This window comes from Streptopelia decaocto (assembly GCF_964273445.1).
Source record: "Streptopelia decaocto genome assembly, chromosome: Z".
In the NCBI taxonomy this organism is placed as follows: domain Eukaryota; kingdom Metazoa; phylum Chordata; class Aves; order Columbiformes; family Columbidae; genus Streptopelia; species Streptopelia decaocto.
In genome coordinates, this window is record NC_138657.1 from 10,943,326 (window position 1) to 10,966,238 (window position 22,913).

A 22,913-nucleotide genomic window follows, 5' to 3' on the forward strand; every position below is an offset into this window, starting at 1 on the left:
TTCTACCACCCAGGAGGCTCACTGGCAAGCAATTGTTTTAATGTTACAGCTTTCATGAGGAAGACAGTGTTCTTTGTGTTTTGTTAGGTCTTTTGAATAGTCTTGTCTGGTAGCCATATATGAAACCAAACTTTATTAATATGTTTTGTTTATTGTGCTATCCAGAAAGCCAATGCCAGGCATACTGCCTCTTGGAAGAAGCAGCCACTCCTGTTCTAAAAGATTTGACACATCTGGGTGTACTTGCTTCTGTAAATTGGAGCTTTAACAGCATTAAATTTGACCACACAAGGTTTTTCTTAAAACAGCAAGAGAAAGTGATATGTGATCATTTTAAAGAAGGTATGTCTTTAAAATTTTTTTTTAAATCTTCAATAGCAATATGGGTTTAATGGATGACACAAGGTTCAAGATGTTTGATAAATTAATGATAGAACTTCCAGCAGTTTAACTGGTAGAGTTACAGTGATTGATTTCCTCTTTTATTTTCAAAATACTGCCACCTAATTCTTCAGCATTATGTTTATTAACCTCAATATTTTAATGTAAAAATACTCTAATCTGATTTAATTTAAAAATATTTTAGACATGCTTCAGAAATGTTGCTGCTGTATAAAACAATGTTTAAGTTATTTTTTTCATGTTAGATTTTAAAATGAAATCTGTCCATGTATTTTTGTTGTTGCTCTCCTTTTAGTAGCTATTGTCACACCTGCATGATGACAAATGCTAAGCCTACGTTTGAAATGAGCAGGAAAAAGAATTAATATTGATTTGGTTTCTTTCTGACTTTATTTCTCTCATATCTGATATGTGAAAACCCTGTAGAACCAGAGAAATTAAAGAAAAAGCCAGCAAGATTAGTGAACCCTTACAAGATTTTTGGCTATAAATAAAGAGAGGGGCAGGAAAAACTTATAGCAAAATACAGACTGTGTTTGAGGAAGATTTAGAAAGCTATTGGGTATTTTGGATTATTTTTTGAGTTGCACTGCTCATAGTGGAGAACGAGTTGTAAAGATAAGGTATTAGGTGGGTCCAAGAAGCAGCAAATGGCCTCCAAATTTACCTTCTCAAACAGCGCTAAGATTCTCATCAGGAGCAGTTAGTTAGGTTTGGGGAATGTAATACCAGAAGTTAAGAGTCTACATGGATCTTTACTGGAAGACAATACGATCTTTTCTCGTGATATGTGTGAAGACTAGCTGAGTCCAAATCATTTGCCATAAAGAATGTGGCTTTTATAATTTAAAATTAATTGAAAAGTTTCTGTGAAAAGCTCCATTTGAGGTTATCACTGCTTTAAAATTGCTTATTGATTAGTGCATAATCTACCATTTTGATTTATTAGAAAGAGTTCTAAAATGTTTGGAAGACAGGTTAGATGGAGTTACAGTGCTGTTGATAAATTTAGTGACTTGACTAGTTGGATGAGGAAATAGTAATGTATCCAGCTGGGCTGGTATGATGGACGAAAACATGGGAAATTTATCCGTTTCCATTAATACTTAAAGATTGTGTCAGTAAAATCAGTAAGGCAGTGTGCATCTAATGGCACACCCAGGGGAACTGTTGTCCCCTGCTCCAGCAAGCACCATCTATCACTACACACCTTTCAAAAACACTTCCCTGTGTGCCACTTGCTCTGGGTCAGGTGACATGGGAAAAGTTATGCTAGATCATAAGCTGTTCACCAAAATTCTGAGATACCAGAATATTTTAAATTGATTACGTATGTATAATGTGATTTCTGAATTGTTATACAGACCACACCTGTGTCTTCTATTTGTAAAGGTAAAATAGATGAGAAGGAGATAATGCTGTTCAGACATGCTGCTCTAGTGCACCTGCTGGTGACAATTCGAGATCTTCTATTAACGTGTGGCTTGGACACAGCACTAGGTTTGTTTTTAGTAGCAAGTAATGATACCTGTAAACTGAATGCTTTGTGTGTGTTCTGCAGTCTGTCTTTGTTTGTAGGCTGTGATTGTTTGTCATCAGTGTAGCTCCAGCATAGCTTCAGTATGATATTAAGCCCTCTTTGCTTCCTTACTTCTGTTCCATCATTAGAAATGAATTCACTGCAGAGTGTACTTCAGTAGTGTATATGCTCATTTAATGGCTATATATACTACTGTTTATGTTACATTGATTTGCCTAAGAAAGATTCATATGTACTTCCACATAGATAATGTTGTCTTGTACCTCAGCATGATAAATTTTCATTAGAATCTCTGTGTGGAAACTGAGAAACATGCTAAAATGTCAGGTCCTTTGTTATTTACGATTCACCTCCTGTGAGTGTGGAACACTTTCCACTTAAAAATATTCTTAGGCTCCTTGGAAATGAGGTATTAAAAATGAAGACATTTTAAGCAAAATCTGAAATATTATCTAACATATCATGAGGTAGGGAGTTTGAAGCTACAGTCCAATTCTTAGCACTGGACTTCCAGAAAGGTGGGTTTTTTTGAGCTTTTCTGGTCTTATGCTGCCCAGATTTGGAATACGAAAATTTGTCATAACCCAATTTTATGCCTGAAATGATAGCGCCATGCTTGCCGAGTTCCCATAATTGTGTATTGTGAATTTTCAGATAGATCTATCAGAACAGATTCATAGGGAGCTGAAGTCAGCTTTTATGAATGCCCTAGGAAAGTGAGGATCCCTCTGTCTGTATACATAAGGTGGTTCAGATCATCTAACATCAGTCATCATGAATTATCCCTTGATAGAGGATGTTTCCTTAAAATGGAAGTAAAATGGAAAATGTCTGACATAGACTGAACTGTGGGGAAAATAAATTATTTTGTATTCACTTAAATATTTCTAGCAATGAAAGAGTAGGAATAAAAATACGGAATGAATACATAATTAGAATTCTTTTCTACAGTTACTATAAACAACGTAGGAGCATGGGAGGCAGACAAATGAGCAGTTCTTCCTCCCCTGTTCTAGTGTAGCAAAAGCACTCCTAGATGATATTTCAGAAGTACACAGCACCTGTCCTTCCAAATTCCAGCAACATCTCACACAAGAAACAGTACAAGTAAAAAGGATCTGGAAAAAACTGGAACAAATTGAGCCAGATACTAAGTAGGCCCTGTAAACTTCACTATTGTTGTGATGTTGTGCTGCACTGTGTGATGCATCGCATAGTTGTCTTACATGTATTTTTTCTTTATGCATTTTCAAATACCCCCAGCATTGTTCACCATTTATATACAAAAGCTATCATTCAGAGTTGAGAAACAGTTGTGATAATATGAGGAGTGGTGAAAACACAGGACAAGAAAAGCTTTTGACAATAAATAAAGTTGTTATTTATTATAAATTATGTGGATTAGCTAAATATAATGATGCTGCTACTGGTATATCCAGCTATAGAATGCAATGTTCTTTAATTCTAGCTGGAGAGATGTAGCAGATAGTACAGTAGCACTTTTATAAAGGTCACTTATGTACCTGATTAGTACTACTAGTATCCGTCCATATTCATGGCCCATTAAATTTTCATCTTTTTTGTGCCAGATGCCTTCAAATAAATTTTAAATATATGTGTAGGTTAAGCATAAACCTTAGCAATTATCTTTTGTCACTGCAATTACTTCTTTTGTTTCTTTATTAACAGTTTATTTGTCCAAAGCAAAGGATATCTATAAAAACATCTTAGAATCCTGTTTGAATAACATCTGGAGGCAGTTGAAGATGGTACAGTACAGCAGCCAGAAAAAGCATGAAACAAATCCCAAAATAACAGAGCTTCAGTATCAAATGTTAAATTGGATGCCAAGTTGTGGAGAGGAGCACAGTGTTAAGGTTAACAACATAAATAATTTCTTTAAGCAAACAAAACTTCTCCGAAGTATGTGAATATTATAAAACCATCTTTAAACAAGGGTTGGTTTATGGAAGAAAGTCTCATAATTGCCTTTCCATTTCAAAGTATCTATTAAATAAGGGTATCAAAGTTTAAGACCTCTATCAGGAGCAATTTCTGTTTGATCAAATGTCCCCTTGTTGCATGACTGAAATAACATGCATATGAGTTTTAACATTGCTGGGTCTTCATCATCTTGCAGGTGGTTTTGTTTCATGGTAAGTATATTGTATCCCATCCCTTAGCGAAAATTATATCATAGTCTTTTATTTCAAGGCCTCAGTCTTCTGATGTGAAGATAATCATAGCACTAGTCAGGATTGTGCACTTGCTCAGTGTGGCTCAGGGCATGTGCACCATGGAACACTTGGGTATTATTAGCCATAGATGACCTCTGCTTAACGCACATCTCAGGCCAATCTCCTGGCATTATGTAAGAAGCAAATAAGTGGTAGTTATGGCATGAAGGATAGAGTTGTGGAGGAGACTCAAGTTATCCAAAGATTTTTTTTTTTTTCTGGCTATGTGAATATTTTGGGCAATACCATGCAGTGCAAAACACCATTTTCCTTTGCAGAATATTTATTATTAATTTACAGAATACTTATCACATAATGAAACAGAAGAGATAAAATATATAGGTTTTTTAAGCATCCTGACTGTTTGAAATAGAATTTATGCTGCTGAACACACAGCCAAAAAAGACAGATCTTCAAGCTTACTTTCATTTATTTTAATTTCTTTCCATACGTCTCTTCCTGGAGCTTTCTTTTTCTTTTTCTTTTGTTTTTCTTAAGAGTTGCACTAAGAGCTCTGAACATCTTTTGATAAATTTTCCTGAGAAGAAAAATATAATAGTTTATTGTACATCCTTGTAAAATTTTAAATGGACATGAACCAAATAAAACAAAATGCTATTGCTTGTCTTGATGTCTGTCCTTCAGTAGACCTTCTCAGCTAATTTCAGCATAATTTTCTCCTTCTTCAGAGTAACACATTTTGCTTTGTGATACTAGGATTATGCAATACTAGGAGACATCTGACAACTTTGTCATCTTAATGTCAGCTGAGTGACAGCTTTGCTTTTCTTATGAACTCCACTGGATATGTTTTCTTAAAATTTTAACTAAAACTTTCCTGAATTTTGACCTGCTTGCTTGACTTAAGGTCATGCACCCATACCCATGCAATGTAAGAATATATATTATTTTATTCATAATTATATGACTGTTTACTCTTCCCTAACATTCAGAGACAGGTTTCAATGAACCAGAATAGGCAAAAGGAGTATTACAGTCATAATAAGAAGTAGAAGTTATATTGAATTATCTAGTTCCTGTTCTGTCACATTTCATTAGCACCAATTGATATGAAGTATGATAATCTGGTTATCCTTTTATTAGCCAAAATTGCGGGATTATAATGGCATGTTTCCTTTGTAAGCAGTGAGTTGCTGGTGGAATAGCATAAACTGAACTTTACTTTTTGTTTCATTATCTTTTGTACTCATGATTTAGATCAAACATGACTAAAAATGTCAGCTAGGTCACAGCAACATGTAATGACTACTCTGATGTATCCTGTGTGAAACAGCAAGTCTACATTTAAAAGTGCAGTTGTCCAAAACTGCTTTGAAGGGAACCAGTGGATTGTTAGGTGGCTTTTTGTACACCAACATATGGAAATGGAAATCTGCCTTAAGCTTGTCAGCCTGACTGATATCCAGAAGTTGTTTTCTGACAAGATCTAACACACTGTTAGGATTTACATATATCATTATCTTGCATCTGTAGTCTTAGTAGTTGGACAATGCCATGTGCCTCCTTAAAAATCTTATCTTGTGAGCACCATGAAAAGTGTGTATACAATGGCATAAAGGTTCAGAGATAACCTGAAAGTTATGTAGTATAATGAAAGTATAATGTAGTCCTGTATATGTGTACACATTCTTCTTTACATACTTTGATTGTGTAGCACAAGTTCAGTTTATATCAGTTGAAATTATGGACAAAGCAAACACCTTATCTGGTAGTGATTCTTTTTAAAACTGTCGGTTTGGTAGGCTCGAATCCTTTTCAATATTTTCATCCTCACCAGTTTTGATGAGTCTCAGAGAAAAGTAATCTCTGGCAGGAACATGTCAGTGTACTCCATCTGTGGTCTGGAAAATCTTTCTAATTAGTTCAGCAGTACATGCAGTACCTCCCTTCTCCTTGCAGTACATCACCATTTTGCAGGCTGAATTCTAAATATGTTCAGTTTAAGTTTTGCCTCTATAGGGATAATGCCTCTAATGTGGCACTGATAATCTGTCTAATGCAACAGTAATAATGTGATATAATGTCTTCAGATAATATCTTTAAATAGGATTTTTACATTGAATCAAATATTCCAGTTTACGATTTATTCCAGGAGAGCTTTGTTCATAAAACTGAATTCCAGTACTGATGTCTTCTATAATGTTGTTTCTCCAATTCTTGTAATCATGCACTGAGTTTCAAATTGTTAGTGATAGGAGAAAAATCTCCAGCAAAACTTCAGCTCTGGATTTGGGGAGAGCAGACTTGGGGCTGCTGAAGGAGCTGTTTAGTCAAGTCCCTTCAGAATCTGCTTTTGAAGGTATTGGGGTCCAGGAATGCTGTTCGTTTTTTAAGAGCCATCTCTTACAAGCACAAGAGGAGACTTTGAAATTAAGTGTTGGAAGTCAAGCAAGCGGAGAAGGCCAACTTGGCTTGAGCAGGTACCTTCTTCTAGAACTTAGGCAGAAAAGGGAAGTGTAGGGATATTGGAAGCAAGGACAGGCAAAATGAAAGGATGGCAGAGATGATGTTTGCCACTATAGGGAGAAAATTCATGTGGCCAAAGTTCGATTAGAGTTCAGGGTGTCCAGCACTGTGAAGGACAACAATAACAACAAATATATGTTAACAGCAGAAGGAGAATCGGAGTTAACATTGGCCTGTTGCTTGACAAGGTCAGTCAGCTCACAAATAGGGACGCAGACAAAACAGACAGTGCTTTTTTCTCCTCTGTCTTCAACACCAATGCTGGGTCTGGAATCCCTGGAGCCCTTGACTGAAGGAATTATAAACTCCCAGTTAACCCTGAACTTATTTGAGACTTTCTGCTCCAGCTGGGTGTGCATAAATCTATGGGCTGCAGTGGGCTTCATCCCAGGGTCCTGAAAAAGCTGGCCGATGTCATTGTGGGACCTTTCTCCATTTTTTTTTTAATGGCCTTTGGAGTCTAGAGAGGTCCCAGTTGACTAGAAGCTGAAAAAAGACTTTCAGTTTTCAAGAAGGAAAAGAAGGAAGAACCTGAGAATTACAGGCCTGTTAGTCTCACGTCAGTGCCTGCTAAAATTATGGAGAAGGTTATTATGGGAATTACTGAAAAACACCTGAAAGAAAACGTGGTTATTCGTCACAGCCAGTGTGGGTTCACAAGGAGAAAGTCCTGCTTAACCAGCTTCATTTCCTTTTGTGGCAAAGTCACCCATCTAATTGACCAAGGGAAGCCAGTGAATGGGTTTGGATTTTAGTAAAGGTTTTGATATTGTCTCTCACAGTATCCTCCTGGATAACGTGTCCAGCACACAGCTGGACAAGTCCACAATATATTGAGTGAGCAATTGGCTGATCGCTCGGGCTCAAAGGGTTGTGGTAAATGGGGTTTTTATCAGGCTGGTAGTCAGTCATCAGGGGGGTTCACCAGGGGTCACTTCTAGGGCCAGTGCTTTTAAATGTTTTTATAAATGATTGGGATGCAAGAGTCAAATGTACACTAAGTGAGTTTGCTGATGATAGTGTAGGAGGAGCTGTGGAATCCTTTGAGGGTAGAGAAACCTTACAGAGAGATCTGGATAGACTAGAGAGCTGGGCAATCACAGAATCACAGAAACACAGAATGTCAGGGATTGGAAGGGACCTCGAAATATCATCCAGTCCAATCCCCCTGCCGGAGCAGGAACACCCAGATGAGGTTACACAGGATGGTGTCCAGGCTGGTTTTGAATGTCTTCAGAGTAGGAGACTCCACAACCTCCCTGGGCAGCCTGGTCCAGTGTTCACCAACTGTATGAAATTTAACAAGAGCAAGTACCAGATTCTCCACCTGAAATGGAGTAATCCCAATTAGAAATACAAATTGAGGGATGAGAGGCTGGAGAGCAGCCCTATGGAAAGAGATCTGGGAGCTTGGGTTGATGGCAAGTTGAACATGAGCCACCAATGTGCCCTCACAGCCAAGAGGGCCAATTGTGTCCTGGGTGCATCCAGCACAGCATCGCCAGACGGGCAGGGAGGGGATCGTCCTGTAATGCCCTGCACTGGTGCAGGCTCACCTGGAGCACTGTGTGCAGGGCTGGGAACCACAGGATAAGAAGGACATCAAACTATTGGAGTATGTCCAGAGGAGGGTGACCAACAAGGTAAAAGGCCTCAAGGGAAAGACAAGGAGTGGTTGAGGTTACTTGGCTTGACCAGCTCATGGCAGTCGTCAGCTTCCTTACAGGGAGCAGCTGAGCAAAAGGTGCATCAGGAAGAGTTCAGATTGGACATTAGGAAAAGGTTCTTCACTGAGAGGGTGATGGAGCACTGGAACAGGCTCCCCAGGGAAGTGGTCACAGAACCAAACCTGTCACAGGTCAAGGGGTATCTGGACGATGCTCTTTGTCATATGGTTTGTGTTTAGGTAGTCCTGCAAAGAGCAGGGAGTTGGATTCAATTATCCTTATGGGTCCCTTCCAACTTGAGATATTCTGTGATTGTTATTCTGGGAAATCCAAGTTTTCCAGTTTTGCTACCTGCTTAGTCAGTCTTGGGCTTTCTGTACAAAGGAGAAAGAAATATGTATTCAGGCTGAAAGAACATTTTATTACAGGCCTAGAGTTTCTTTTACTTGTCTTCTTCCAGATACTAATCATAACAAGGATGGACTCAGAGAGAGAAAAGGCTGCCCTCATTCACACTTTATCTAGAGTAGAAGGTAAATAATTATTTTTATGTGTACTTTTGAAAGAAAAAGTGGCTGTAATTCTGTGCTTCGCTGCATTCCCGTTTGTATGCTTTTTGCAGGTGGTTCCCAATTTTCTCCTCATCAGGAACCTTTCTATATACTTTTCTCATTGTTTTCTGTTTCCTGACTCTTCCATTGGCCTTTTTTCTTTCTTGTAATTTTATTTTCCTCTGATTAAGAATTCTGGTATGATGTTTTCTTTTGCAAGAGAATGGTAGTTCATCTGTTAATTCAAAGATTTACTTAACAGGACAGAAAGGAGATGTGAGCTGCTCATTACCTGATTTGTCTTGGTCAAACTGTCTCACTGGTTTTAGCTGATGGGTGATCTCAAGTTTTCTAACTTGCAAGCTTATTAAGAGCAGTTAGAATTTAAAAGTTTTAACTAAGCTCCCTAGCATAAAACCTTAAATGAGCAGTTAGGTAGACATCATGATTTCCCTTAGCCTTCTGTTGATGATCTTGATTGCTCATTTGCTAAATACGTAAGCATAAGCTGTAGAAATCTATTAAACTCAAGGAAAAAATAATACTGTTTCCACTATCCTGGCCCCTTGCTGGTATGAGCAACATTTTCATCAATTCATCATTTTATGTGTGTAATTTTTGCACAAACTTGTTCAGCATTGCAGATTCGGCTGGTAAAACAAACATGTTTCAGGGAGATGGTTATTTGAGCCTGTACGTATGTTTAGAGCAAGTCACTGATTCCTTTCATTTTGCTTTTTAAAACCCATTTTTGTAACTCCTCCTTGCTTGAACTTTATAACTTTATATTCTGTGGTGTTCTCGTGGTGTTCTTTTGCCTTTAAAAATAAAGTTAGATTTCCCATGGTCTTAAGAAAGCTTGTCTTTTAGAATGTTTTGGAAGGGAGGAGGCATTCTCACAATGCTTTTACTAACAATAATATTCAATGAAAAGTATGTTATTTGTTTGAAGATCTTAGCACGTGGATGCAAACACATGTCCAACTAACTAAACTTTGGAAGAGACACATTTGTGTTGGACAAATATCCCTTTTTAGCTACATCTTCCAGTCATACTTGTAAAACTTGAAGTGTACTGAAAGTGTAAAGGAATATAAATGATAAAATGGCAAATATGCTTCCTTTTGTACTAGCCTTTAATTTTTAATTTCATTATAATTGGGTTATGAGTTTGTGAGACATTTAACTTTTTCATATGACTTGTTTCTTGGGTCCAAAAATTGAAGTTTGAAGTATAATGAAATCATTATACCCCCCACTGGAATACAAACTGAAATTTTGTAGGACTCCATCAAGACAAACAATGTGATACCTAAAATTTTGATATCCTGTGCTGTTCCACATCTGCTTCTTATCACTGTGCATTGATTCATACAGAGGCTCATTTTTTTGATTGAGGCTTTAATTGTTTTTATGCAGGTTTAAAAGCCATGGATTTGAATTCTGAGAGAAAAGGAACCTTTTTAGGTTGTAAAGATATCATAAGCAGGTAAGTTAAATTATTGATTTTTGAGAACAAAGTCTCTACTTCAGGACCAACATCAGGAAAACTTGTTACTGTTGTTAATTTCCATGTCACTTTCCAGGCCTGAGTAAAAATTTCAGAATATGGATCTACTCCATTCTGGGAGTGGAGAATTTTCTCCACACTGTAGTAAAATGCTTAGTTGTGAGGCTCAGAGGAATTTTTAGAAAACATGAAATTGCATGTTTTTAACTTTTAATTTTGTTTTGCAAGTTTCCGAAAAAGGTAAAAAGGAGGATGTAAGAGAAGTAATGACAAAATATGACATTGTAGGAAAATATTAATACTTCAATGAGGTAATTGGAAGGGTAGAAGTACAGCTTTTAATTTTTTAATTAGCTGTTAAAGAAATTACAGTCTTAAATTCAGGAAGGGTAAATACTTTTTGATAAACAGACTTAAACAGTGATAATTCTTCAAAGTAAAAATGTGTTTATTTTCTTCTGAGGGTAATTCTACCTGAACTTAATTTTATTTTTTTGTTTGGTTGTTTTTTTAAGCCTTAGTAGATATTCCTGTGTCATTGTACATAATCAGCAAATTGGAGCTGACTTCCCTTGGACACACTTCTCACTAGTAATGGAATATGATTATTCGGAAAACTCTTGCTGGAAAAATATATGCAAAAATCTGAATGTTACTTACATGACTTTTAAGACCACTCTTCCTGAAACATTAAAAATGGGTAAGTGCTCCCCAGGATTTTAATGAATGATAAATAAATTATGAAGATGAAGCTAAGCAAACAGAGCTGGTTTATCTGTACAGCAAGACAGGAAGGTGTTTTTCTTAGGGTGTGAGCCTAGTTTTGGCCAGGATGTAGTAGTAAATGTTGGTTGATAAAAGACTTATGCCAAGTTCACAGGTTATTTACAGTTACTGCAAGCTGTATCCACCCTTCCTCTTGCAAAGGGAATGTTGCTGTAGATCTAAATGAATATAAATCAAAGCTTAATTTCAAAGAGATTCAGATGAATTTAATTTTTTTTAAAGGCATATAATGGAGGCATTTTAATGGGGACGAATAAAACTACATTTTTAAAAGATGTGTCTATTTAAATTCCTAAATGTATCTTTAGCTTTTTCTTATGAAACTGTTATCTTACATATACAAAATGTTTCAGGGGATCACCGTGGTTCCTTTCTTCTGGAGGTACAGATTCCATATGTATTTCTGACAACTGAAGGTCTTCTTAATATGCCAGATATCCTTCAACTTCTGGAATCCAAGTCAGTGAAAATAACCTATTTAATCTTATTGACTATTTATTTTCAGTTTTCCAGGATGTGTATCTGGTCCTACTATATCACGTAGCAGCCATCTACTTGGCTAACACGTACATCACTGCAATTACACTGTTAGCATTTTAAGAGACAAAGATAATTTTTTTGCTGAAGTTGATAACTTAATTCTATAGATTCACACAGATGTGAACCAGAATGAAATTGGGCAATTTGTTTTATTTATGAGCTAGCACTTCTAATCAAAACAACTTTTTTTATTTTCTGCTTTTCCCTGAAAATCATAATGTTATCCCAAGACATCTTTTTGCATTAGGGCTTTTTGGTGCTCGGTAGACTTTGCATTTAATTCTTTAAAAAAATGGGTTTAGATTTTTTGTTTTTTTAACTACCAGAACTATGCTAAAAAACAAACAAAACAAAACAACAAACAAACAGTAAGACAGTCACATTTTCTGATGCATCACAGCTTTTGCGAGTGGCTGAGTTAAAAACAAAAACCAATTTGTTTAAAAAATTCAGACCTGATATTCACTTACTTTAGAATATACTTTAACCTGTACAAAAATTTAATTTTTATAAATCATTGCATATGTGTGTTATTTTCTTTGACATAATTTTATTATGTTTTGCCTTCACAATAATAAATACCTGATAAAAGTTTCATGGGAAGAAAAATAACAAACCAAACCAAAACAAAAACCAGAAAGAAATAGGGAACAGTGCAGCAGCATTTCTTAGACATAGTGCCAGAGATACAGACGTTTGATTTCACCATGTTGCTGAGGAGACATGCCAGTTTTGATCTTTGCTGTATTCTCAAGTCAGCCATGAAGCCATTTTTGAGCTGCCTCTAATTACAGTTCAATAGGAAAAAGAAAAAAGGCATTTAATTTGACATGCAGTTTTAAATTCTAACCTGTTCAAATTCTCTGTTCAGCCTGGCCATAAGCTAAATAGCCAGGAATGCTTTATGGTATTTTCATGTAAGCTCCTTTTAGAACTCATGAAGTAGTTAAATAGGTGAGCAAAGAGCTATATAGTTTCAGAAAGGGTCACTTTTTTCTTAATGTCTGAATACACTGTCCATCCAAGTTTCTAGAGGACTTACTGCTGGCAGATTCAGGTTTATATCTCCTGTGTTTCCTAGGGATGAGGCCAAGTAGTGTGACGATTGTACCTTCTCAACCTTCCCCTTTAGTCAGTCAAGACTCCCTGAAGGCCTCAAGTGTGTGATGTTCATTCAGTGACACTTTGCTCACACAGCTGGTAACAGGAGCCTCTGCTGCCGGCAGTTCTTCTTCACTCAGAAAAATTTGGGATCATACCAATGGCAGTCAGGGAGTTTTCACTCAGTTTGGTTTCCCTATGCTGCACAATCATGAAAGGAAGAAAATAAATGCAATATGCATTTAATTACACAAATGGAGTAGCTATTTTCTTGATTCATCTATCTTAGTTTCTGTATGTCTGTATGTCAGAAGCTGGGTATCAGGTCATATTTGGTGTGATTAGCAACATAATTTGATCAAATAATATTCCATTAAGTCACTGCTACATTGATGTGTATTCTTTGCATGTGTCTTAAAGTGACCTTGAGCATTTGAGAAAGATCAAGGTATGAAAAGATGTGCAACTTAAAAAATTGTATTGAGAGAAGTATGTTATTAATTTCCTTTAAGAAAATCTTATTTTACTTAGCTGAGATTTGATAAAATAATTTGACTTCTTCAGGTACAGCATTACCTTTGTTGAAAGAAGCAGTAGTTTCTCCTTAAGGCTCTTTGGAAGTACAGATCGATATGTTGTGTTGACAATAGATGAATGTACTGCTATCTTTCTGCAGGTACAAAATCAAACTAGTATGTCCAAGTTCTGTTATGTATTTGGTCACTTGTAGACCATATCTGCAGCCTTCTAACGTATCTTTTCTTCCTCATAATCATATTTCATGCATTGTTTCACCACACAAATTATTTCCAAATTCATTACCTCCAAAATTCTGTGTCAGTTTGACTAGTTTAAAATGTTCTCATGTCTGTATCTACATTTTTTCACAGAAGTGTAAAATTTGACCTGAGATTGAATTGTATTAAATCTAGTTAAAGGATGCATTCTTGAAAATAAGGTTACATGAAGGAATAGTTTAATAATTAATTCAATGTATCTGTCACTATAAGCTTTTATCAATGTGCATGTTAATTCCTCCCGTTTCAGATAGTTATCTGAATTAGCCCGGAGAATACCATGTCTTACTTTTAGCAAAAAGTAATCATTTAGACAATAGCATAACATTTAAATTCTGGTATGCAGCAACAGATGACTTTACAACTAGAAGAACTGCTACTGAAAGATAGATCAAGAATAAAATAATCAATTAGTATTACAAACACAACATAGATATTCCTACGTGTTACTGAAAATGCTACTGCAATTAGCGGTGTGCTTGATTCAGTGTAGGTATAATATGATTTGTATAGGTTAAGTAAATAGTTCAGAGGTTTATAACAGTATTGTACATTATTAAAGTTCTCAGAAATCTTAAGAACACCCTGAAATGTTAGTAGCAGTGTTTCCTTTTTACAGGAGCAAAACAGAGACATGAAGCAAGTGAATCAGCTATTAAAGGTCAAACAAATAAAAGTTGCAAATGCAGCCTAGTTTTCCTGACTACCAGCTGCGTACTTAATGCCTCTATTATTTAACTGTATTTTTGTTTGATCTAACTTCTGCATAATACAGCGATGCACATTAAAAGCTTGTGACAGCCATGGTAATATATTTATTTAGTTTTTACTTTTTATATTAATTTTATGGTAGGGTATGGAAGAACTAAATTATGATAAATCCTATGACAGTATAATATGGAAGCTGATGGCATTATCGCTCCAATATACATGCTGTTGGATCATTTTCTATTCCAGAGAAAGACTGAGTTTAGAGTAAGTTATTAAATTCTTCTGGTATCTTGGTATTTTTAAAGCAAACTTACCACTAAAGGAAGCTGCTTATTAGAACAAGCTAACACTCTTTGTTCTTTGAATTTCCCTGTAGGAACATATTTCTCTTAGAGCAATATTAATATTGTTAGCTCATATTTCTAGTGTGCTTTGGACTTTTTGCTTAGTTACAGTGGAATGATAGAAGTGGAATGAAGTACCAGAAGTACCAGTAATCACTGGGGACTCCAAAAAACAGTCAGCGAAGATGTTTTTATGTATTAGGATGTTTTTAGTCTTACACAAGAGGTAAAGAAATGGTTGTTGTAACAGGATTTGAGGCAGGTAATGCTAATATGAGGTGTATTTTGAATTAACAGGTCCAGAAATTTCATAAGAATAAGGATATTAACCACTGGAATTATTCTTCATAACTCTTTGACGTAAATTAACCTCTACAAGTACATGGTTATAAATTACCCTGTTAGCCTCACTGTATATAATTTGCAACAGGGAGACACTCTTCAAATGTTCTTCTAACCCATCAGTAGTTCTCCTTTTGCTATGGAAGCACAGTTTTTGTTGATACAGTTTATAAGCATTCCTGTACTACCTATTGTGAGATTTCTTTCTATGAGCAAGTGGTGAGTTTTCCATGCATCACCTTTCCTCTCTGTGTAATTTTTCTCCAGTGACTGACCCCCATCCAATCCTTTTGCTGCAGGCCAGGCTCGCTTTGCTTGAGCACTCAGTCACTTCATGTGTCCTAGTTCTCCTTTCACAGGTATTAATTCTCAAACTGTACTAGTATTCTCAGTTCCAAGGAATGAAACAGACAATTATTAACACATGGAACAGACATTTTGGTATTATTACATGTGCATATTAAATATTAATGGGCCAATGAAACTGTTTTATAGGTACAGTCTCAGGGGAGATACTCTGCTTAACCTTGTCTTAATTTATGCTGCTCTAATTGAACTTACACAGAAGTCAGAAGACTTTGAAGTGAAGGTAATATTTTTTGTAACAAACTTTCTGTTTTAATCTTCATTGTATGACATTTTTAAAGTGCCTAATCAAGTATGCATTCTACATCAAAACCTTATAATAGCTTAAAATTATAAAAATAAGAGGGGGAGATTAATTCAGTGCTGCCAGAGTCAGTGAAAAGACTGTACTGACTGCAGTACAAGTTGAATCAAATAGCACCTGAATTGTTTTTATGGCTAGGAGTCAAGCAATGAAATCGTACCTTCAATTTTATGAATTATTGGAATTAGTTATGTTTATGTCTTAATTTGATGTTTCAGATTAATATTATGTTACTAATCTGATAGAAGAAAAAGGCAATTTTCTCTGGTGTCAGCTAGTTGTGTTTGTTCATTTGTTTTTGTTTGTGGTTTTTTTTTATGTGGCAAGATAAATTAACTTTTTCATTATAAATCAGAAAATGCAGTATCTAGAATAAGCAACATTAGAAAATGGGGCAGAAGTTTAATTCAGCTTGCCAAGATGATGTCTGTAACATTACTTTTGAATGAAGTAACATCTTTTCAGGCAATTTTAAACTTATTTGCACATTAAAATTTGTTTCAAATTTATCTGGGTAAAGGAAGGTTAAAGAGAGGACAAGGCTGTTTTCATTCCGTGTACTCAGCAGTGTCGTTCGTGTGGAAATTACTTACACCTCCAAAGTGTTATACATCTTCTTAAACTATATTAGGTGTTTCCAAATTACCTGTTTTATTAGGAACTCATACCCATAAACTTGATCACATATAAAAAGCCTATAGGATAAACTAATTTCACTTACATAGGATTTACATAAATGAGGAGTGTAATTTGCAGCTAGGCTAGTGGTCAGAGCTTGGAGTTCCCCCAACATGGTAAGCAGGGATCAGGTTTAATTACTCCACATTACCAGCTGTTGTGCTCAGGGTCACCTTTAAGCTTTCCCATTTAACTTCTGGAGCAAATTAAGACATTTCTTAGCGTAAGTTGTAACCAAAAACTGTATGTATCATTTTTAGGTAGTTCTTACACCAGGGATTGAAGAGGCAGCACTGCTAATTCGTCAGATTGCTGACAACATTTTGATAACATCTAATGTCAGTCCTCATGAGTGGCTGGACAAATCCTGGCTTTCTGTCTTGCCATCTGAGGTTTGCTCATCATTGCATTAAATTATACTCTTTTCTTCCCATTTTTCCTACTCACAAAATTCTAGGCTTTTTTTGTTGTTCTCTTAAAGTATATTGAGAAGATAAGTATGTAAGTATTATTACATCTATATATGTAAAGTTTGGTTTTATATATATATATAAAAGTTTGTCAGATATCAGTCTAACAAATTGATTTCCATTTTCAGACAGAGAAATGCCTGCTTACTTTTCCATGTATCAACCCTCTGGTTGCTCAGGTTATGTTAAAGAAGGGATCTTCACTGAACACATTGTTTCTTGCAAGCTTTGATCAACTTCAGGAACTTCTGCCAGAGGTTCCAAAAAAAGTTTTAAAGGTTGGCCAAAATTAATTTATGTATTAGATAAATCTTTTTGCGCTGTTGTAATACATTTTTTTTAGCTGATGCTACATGAATATTTGGAGGTATCATTTAAAAACTAATTATATGCTTTAGCATATAATTCAAATCTAAAATGTTGAGCCTGCAAATCTCATCAGAGTTTATCAAGTCACCATGTTCTTGTGAAGATGATTAGAACATTTCCTTAACTGGAAAAAATACTTGTTTGATCAGCTGCTTCTTCAAGCTTCATTGTATCAAGTGTTGTATCAACATACAAACTTACATGTTTCCCTAATATAAGAAATGTTTTCCATTTAAGTATTTCCAGGCCTTTTCCCCTTCCTCCTTCTCTCCTTCCCTCCCTTGTTTCCTTCCTCATTTCCTTCCTTATTCTTACACAACAATAAACCCACCCCTTATAAATTCATAGTACTAAGCATTTGAAAGAGCCCCAGGGGTTGAGATGAAGAATTCCATTCACTGAAGTGTCCACTCTGCACCTAGAATTGTGTGGTCCTACTGTTTCAGTTGGGCCAACTCTGAGATAATTATAGGCTGATCATAGTCAGCTAATTAGATTTTAAAATGCACAGTTTTTGCCAGTCAAGAAAATGGGAGGACAAGCTTCTACACTGAATATCAACTTGTGCATGTTATTGTAATAACTGTATATGTGTAAAGCCATGTTTACTGATGGAAAAACAGAATAAGATCTCATCAGTTTAATTCCTCTTTGATGTATGATATGCGCAAATCCATTGCAGACACTACTTCCTACAGTCCTGGACTAATGAAAGAGAATAAAGTATATTAAGATATTGAGATTTTCCTGTGTTTCAAGACGCAGGCTCTTACTCTGTTTATAAATTTGAGACAGGTACATGCCTGTCCCTATGTATTGGTAACTTATTTTTCATTCCAGTAAACAAAAAATTATACATCTTAGAATCCTAACAACTGGTTTTGAATTTGACAGTGTAGACGTGTACTATACACACTCCTCATGTATCCTCAATTATCAAGTATTTTGGTTTCAGCATTTTAGTGACATGACATCTTCGTACAACGTAAATGCTGCTGCTCCATCAGAAACAACAGTGAAAGGTCCATCACCCCCAGAAAACCGGAATAACTTCAACACATTCTGTCCCGATTATAAACAAAATCATCAGTCTTTAGAGCTGCTTGGTAAGGCACAGAACAGCACAGGTAGTATCTTGAATTACGAAGAAAATGTGTTTCCTTTGGAAATGAAAAATCTTAGTGTATTAGAATCTTTATCTTCTAATTATGGAAATGTCAGTTATTCTGCAGAGACAGACTGCAGTTAAAATGCTCAGTGGCATCTTGGTTTTCTCCAAAATGTAGAGAAATAAGCTGAGTTTTCATTCTCCAAACATAATGGTTCAAATTTTTCTCTGCCAGGAACATCTCATATGAATTCTGAAGGCCTAGTTCCTCCATTGAATCATCATGATGGTTTTTTTGACCCTGATCTTCCAAGCAGTATGCAAAAGAAATCATGTTCTTCAGACGTAATTATGAGAGGGAAGCAGAATTTCTTTGCTCTGCGAAAGGACTGTGAAGATTTCGCTCTTCTTGATGTTACGAATTCTCTTCATGTTCAAAGACAGCCTTTCAAGACGCACTGTAGCTCCGATCATTCTTCCAAACACTCTGAAAAAGAGAGTTTTTTTGCAACTTTCAGTGGCTATGCACCTCAGGAGAGCTCTAAGAGTTTTCTAGAAGAATTTGGAGATACAACATACAAAAGCCCAGGAATTCTAATTGACCAGACCCCATGGAATGACTCTCCATCCACAGGCCCCTGTGATTCCTTTGCATCTGATACTTTTCTCTCTGATTTTTTTGTTGACCCACATGAGCTTCAAAGTCTGAATTTTAACCAAATAGGCAGAGAATCTAAAGGAAAGAGAAACCAAAGTCTACCATTCTTTTGGACAAATGAGAAAAATAGAACAGGTATGTCCAAGGCAAGCAGAATTTTCTGAAATTCTGTTTGTAACTCAGTTGGACACAGGAGTATCTGTAAGACTAGATTTTGTGTATTCTTCATCTAGTTGTTAAATCCAGTCCAGCCCGACAGTTTCATGTTTCCTTTACTAAAATCTTACTTGCGTATCTATTTCTTCTGTGACAAAATCTTCCTAAACATTTCTTTTCTGTGTTGAGTGTAAGAATACTACTGTTATTTTTCCTTGCTGAAATGTTGAAAAGTGTAGTTCTCCAATATTGTAAGCTTCAGCTTCTCCTCTCTTTGGCAGTGCCTGAAATGTGCATAATAAATGTGCCAGAATTGTTTTAAAAGTTATGGGAAAGATTATTTTGTAAACATAGGTTTGGACAAAAGGGGGAAGAAAAGACTAGAAAGTATTTTCTCTAAAGGACAAAAAGTAGATTTGGCAAATTTAGATACTGCTAATGGCTGTGATTTTGCTGTTGGTGTTCACGGAGTAAGAATTTCACTCTGACACCTTTCTAAGTTTGTTTCATACAGTTCCCTTATTCTGCGAATATTTTTTAGCTGTTTACCCTGAAGGTGTGTACAGTCCTTGTATAAAACCTTCAGGCTTCTCTTTTTTTCTTTTTTTTTTGGTCATTTTCTTATCCCTGGTTTACTTTCTCAAAGATAGTCAGCTTCAGACCTTTTTTTATAAGCCATGATACGTATCCATGGAGTCTTAAAAGTAAGAAAGCATCACTAGTCCCTGTCAAGCTAAGTATTGCTGTATCATATATTGTAGTATTTTTTTTTATTCTGACACTTCCCTATAGGTGAAGTGCCACATTCTTTAAAAATACAAGGTTAAGCTTCTCAAATAAAGTGCATAACTCCTAGCATTTAATTTATGTTTTCTCTGTTGCTGCCTGTCCTTAAATCTCTTGGTGGTACAGCAAGGTCTGCACAGCATTAAAATGCTTTCATTAACTAGACCAGACTCATTCATGAAAACACAAGTAACTAATTGATATCATTATGTTTCATGGGCTGCTTAAGGCAATTATGGTAGTCAAGAGAGGAAAATTTAATTGGATATGGTGAACTGCTTTTAAATTTCAGCCTATGGAAATCAAAATGTTCATATAGAAACTCTTAACAGACCTGTTGCCCTTCCGTTGGGATTAAAATTGAGACCTGGAGTATTACTGGGTAGATAACAGTATTTCAGTATTTCAGTAGACAACACTATTTCAGTAACCTGTAACTGGCACTGATAGTATAAAATTATAAATACAAGAGTTTCAGTAGAGATGGGGGAGATTCTTCTGGTACCAATTTTACAGCATTCTGAAAACACTGTGATCTCCCACTGATAAGCTATCTAATACTCTTGCCCAGTAGGGTAAAGGTATACTTAAACAACATGAATCAAATCAAAAAAAGGAAGAGTGATTTTTGCTTTAGATTTTTTAAGAATAGGCTTGTTTTACTTTATTTTCCACTTGCTAGGGAAAAAAAAAAAAAAGTGTACTAAACAGTTGTACACACTAATGAAAAAGCACACCTTAATACAGTGAAAGCCTTTCTGAAGTGCCAGATTTAAGAAATGTGGAATCCCAAGTTTAAGAAATGTGTGCACGGTCAAGTTAAAAAGACACATTGGGAACCCCCAGGGATTTCTTTAGGCTTCAGTTCAAGCTTTTATTAAACCACAAACAATTAATGCTAATATGACAAGTCACTATTTCCACAGGAGCAGATGAAGCCTTTAGGTCAGTGTTAAAGTTTTCTGACAATACTGTTTGTAAAGACTAAACAGAATTTTCTTACAGTAGCTTATTTTGAATAAGCAACCACTCAAATATTTTATTTTAAAGATACTTGAATCTTAAGAATGTAAGTAGCTTTTTTAAACAACTTACAGAAACATGAACACGTCTCTGGTTAAAAAGAATTAACTTTCACAACTACTGAATAGTACTGAGTGTATAGTTAATGAAATAGAAATAAACATTTATATCTTTACTGAAATATTGTGGTTAAGCATAGTGCAGGTTGATGTATTTATTCTGTATAAGGTACTCTGTTATTATTACAGGACAATATGCATAAAACTGATCAGTTGTAGTAAGTAGTAGTTAATATTAATCTTTACATATTTAATTTTATGGCAGTTGATACTTTTCATTTAGAGCATCCTGGTTAAAGCTAAAGTCTTATGTTGTTTCTGAGAAACACATAGTTAAATCTGCATTCATGTTGTATTTGCAGTTTATTGTACATATATTTTCTTTCCACTTCTTTTACAGATTCAGGATTTGCAGAAGTACCAGAGTTCAAAAAAAAGAGACTGTCATATGAAAGAGTCCCTGGAAGAAGTGATGGACAAACACGTCTCAAATTTTTTTGAATGAAATGGGGATTTGCTTACTACGCATACTTTTTAAAATTCTTAAACTCCTTGAAGAGAAATAGATTACATTCATTTTTTAATTTATTTTTAGAGAAAAATTAGTGTTTTGAAATCCTTAATAATTCAGGCTTCTTTTGTATGTTTTTAAGATTTTACTGAACAAGTTAGTTCCTTGAACCTGCAGAATTACTGCTTCTCTGTTTGTTCTGATGGGTGATATAAAGGTACTTTATCACTCTTTATACAAAAATAAAATATTAATTTAAAAAAGATAAGAATATAGAGGTTTCAAGGCACCTATGTCTGCTCCCAGAGCATGCAGCTTCCCAAACTTAAACATGGACCAATCTTCCCAAATCTCAGGGCTGCTCTTGAAATTTTAGAGCTTTCTTGCACTTAGAGCTGTGACCCTTTGTATTTGTCCCTTGGGCTCAGTTCCGCTTCTTCTGACAGCTCCTTTAGAAACCACACAGTGAGTTCCTGAACAACGTATTTGTTTTGTGGACAACATGTGAAAGACATGTTGAAATTTAGAATTCTGATATATTGCATTGGGAGAACTAAGCTGTGACCCTTAGCTCCCTCCATAATCTGATGGAAGGACATTTGTTGGCATCCACATGTTTCAGCCTGCTACAGTGCATCAGCAAGTAGGGAGATGGGAGTCACCTGGGAGGCAGTGAGAGAGAGGATAGAGTAGTACTGGAACCCTCACTTTCCATCAAAAGATTTGGCAATGAAACTGGAAATACGTGTGGGAGCTGTGGTAGACAGTAACTCCATTCTGCTGCAGGAATGCATACATGGTTTGCACAGGAATGCCTGCCAGCTCCAGAATGTCCGTGTCTGTTCAGTGGCCTTCAGCTGACGTGATTCAGTTTTCAAACTTACAAATCTTTTTAACCTTGATGCAATAACAGAAAGGGGGGAAAAAAATAAAAAAAAAAAAAAAAACAACACAACCACCAAGTTTAAAGTTCATGCTTGCAGTAAAATATTTTCTTGACATTGAGCCTTCGTTAAGTGCATATTCATTATTTGGATAACAAAATCCAGCATTTAGGGGAGAAAGCTTTGGTCTCTCAAAGAAAATGGAGTGCTGATTTTTAGCTGAGAGTTCCTAAAAGATGTGATAACACTACTAATAGCAATTTCAGTTCACAGTAATATCCCCAAGTTTTTTGTGCCCAAATTGTTTGCAAGACTTTAGAAAACCCCTTTCAAGTGTAACATAAGACCTCTAGTAGAATGCAAACAAGCCAGCTTTTCTCTACTTTGCCCAGAATAAGATTTAAATAAAAATTGCAGTTTGCTTACTATTTCTGGTCCATTTTTGTGGTTACTTGACCTAACCATTTTCTATCATCTCTTTGCATCATGGGTTTGGCTCTGTTTTTCAGCACTGTCTCCTAGACTG

General features: G+C 35.7%; 1 protein-coding gene across 1 annotated transcript in view; it reads left to right on the forward strand.

Annotated features, from left to right (window-relative positions):
* Positions 1–21,493, forward strand: part of SHOC1 (shortage in chiasmata 1) — a gene marked incomplete at its 3' end in the record, with an annotated part of 45,968 nt that extends 24,475 nt beyond the window's left edge. The window contains exons 11-25 of the mRNA XM_082075158.1: positions 166–342; positions 1,795–1,902; positions 3,632–3,819; positions 8,794–8,866; positions 10,304–10,373; positions 10,916–11,094; positions 11,534–11,639; positions 13,386–13,497; positions 14,472–14,593; positions 15,511–15,604; positions 16,624–16,755; positions 16,962–17,111; positions 18,158–18,308; positions 18,546–19,103; positions 21,393–21,493. Of these exons, the coding sequence (XP_081931284.1) occupies positions 166–342; positions 1,795–1,902; positions 3,632–3,819; positions 8,794–8,866; positions 10,304–10,373; positions 10,916–11,094; positions 11,534–11,639; positions 13,386–13,497; positions 14,472–14,593; positions 15,511–15,604; positions 16,624–16,755; positions 16,962–17,111; positions 18,158–18,308; positions 18,546–19,103; positions 21,393–21,493 (2,321 nt within the window). The remainder of the gene's footprint in view (positions 1–165; positions 343–1,794; positions 1,903–3,631; positions 3,820–8,793; positions 8,867–10,303; positions 10,374–10,915; positions 11,095–11,533; positions 11,640–13,385; positions 13,498–14,471; positions 14,594–15,510; positions 15,605–16,623; positions 16,756–16,961; positions 17,112–18,157; positions 18,309–18,545; positions 19,104–21,392) is intronic.
* Positions 21,494–22,913: the final 1,420 nt, after the last annotated feature.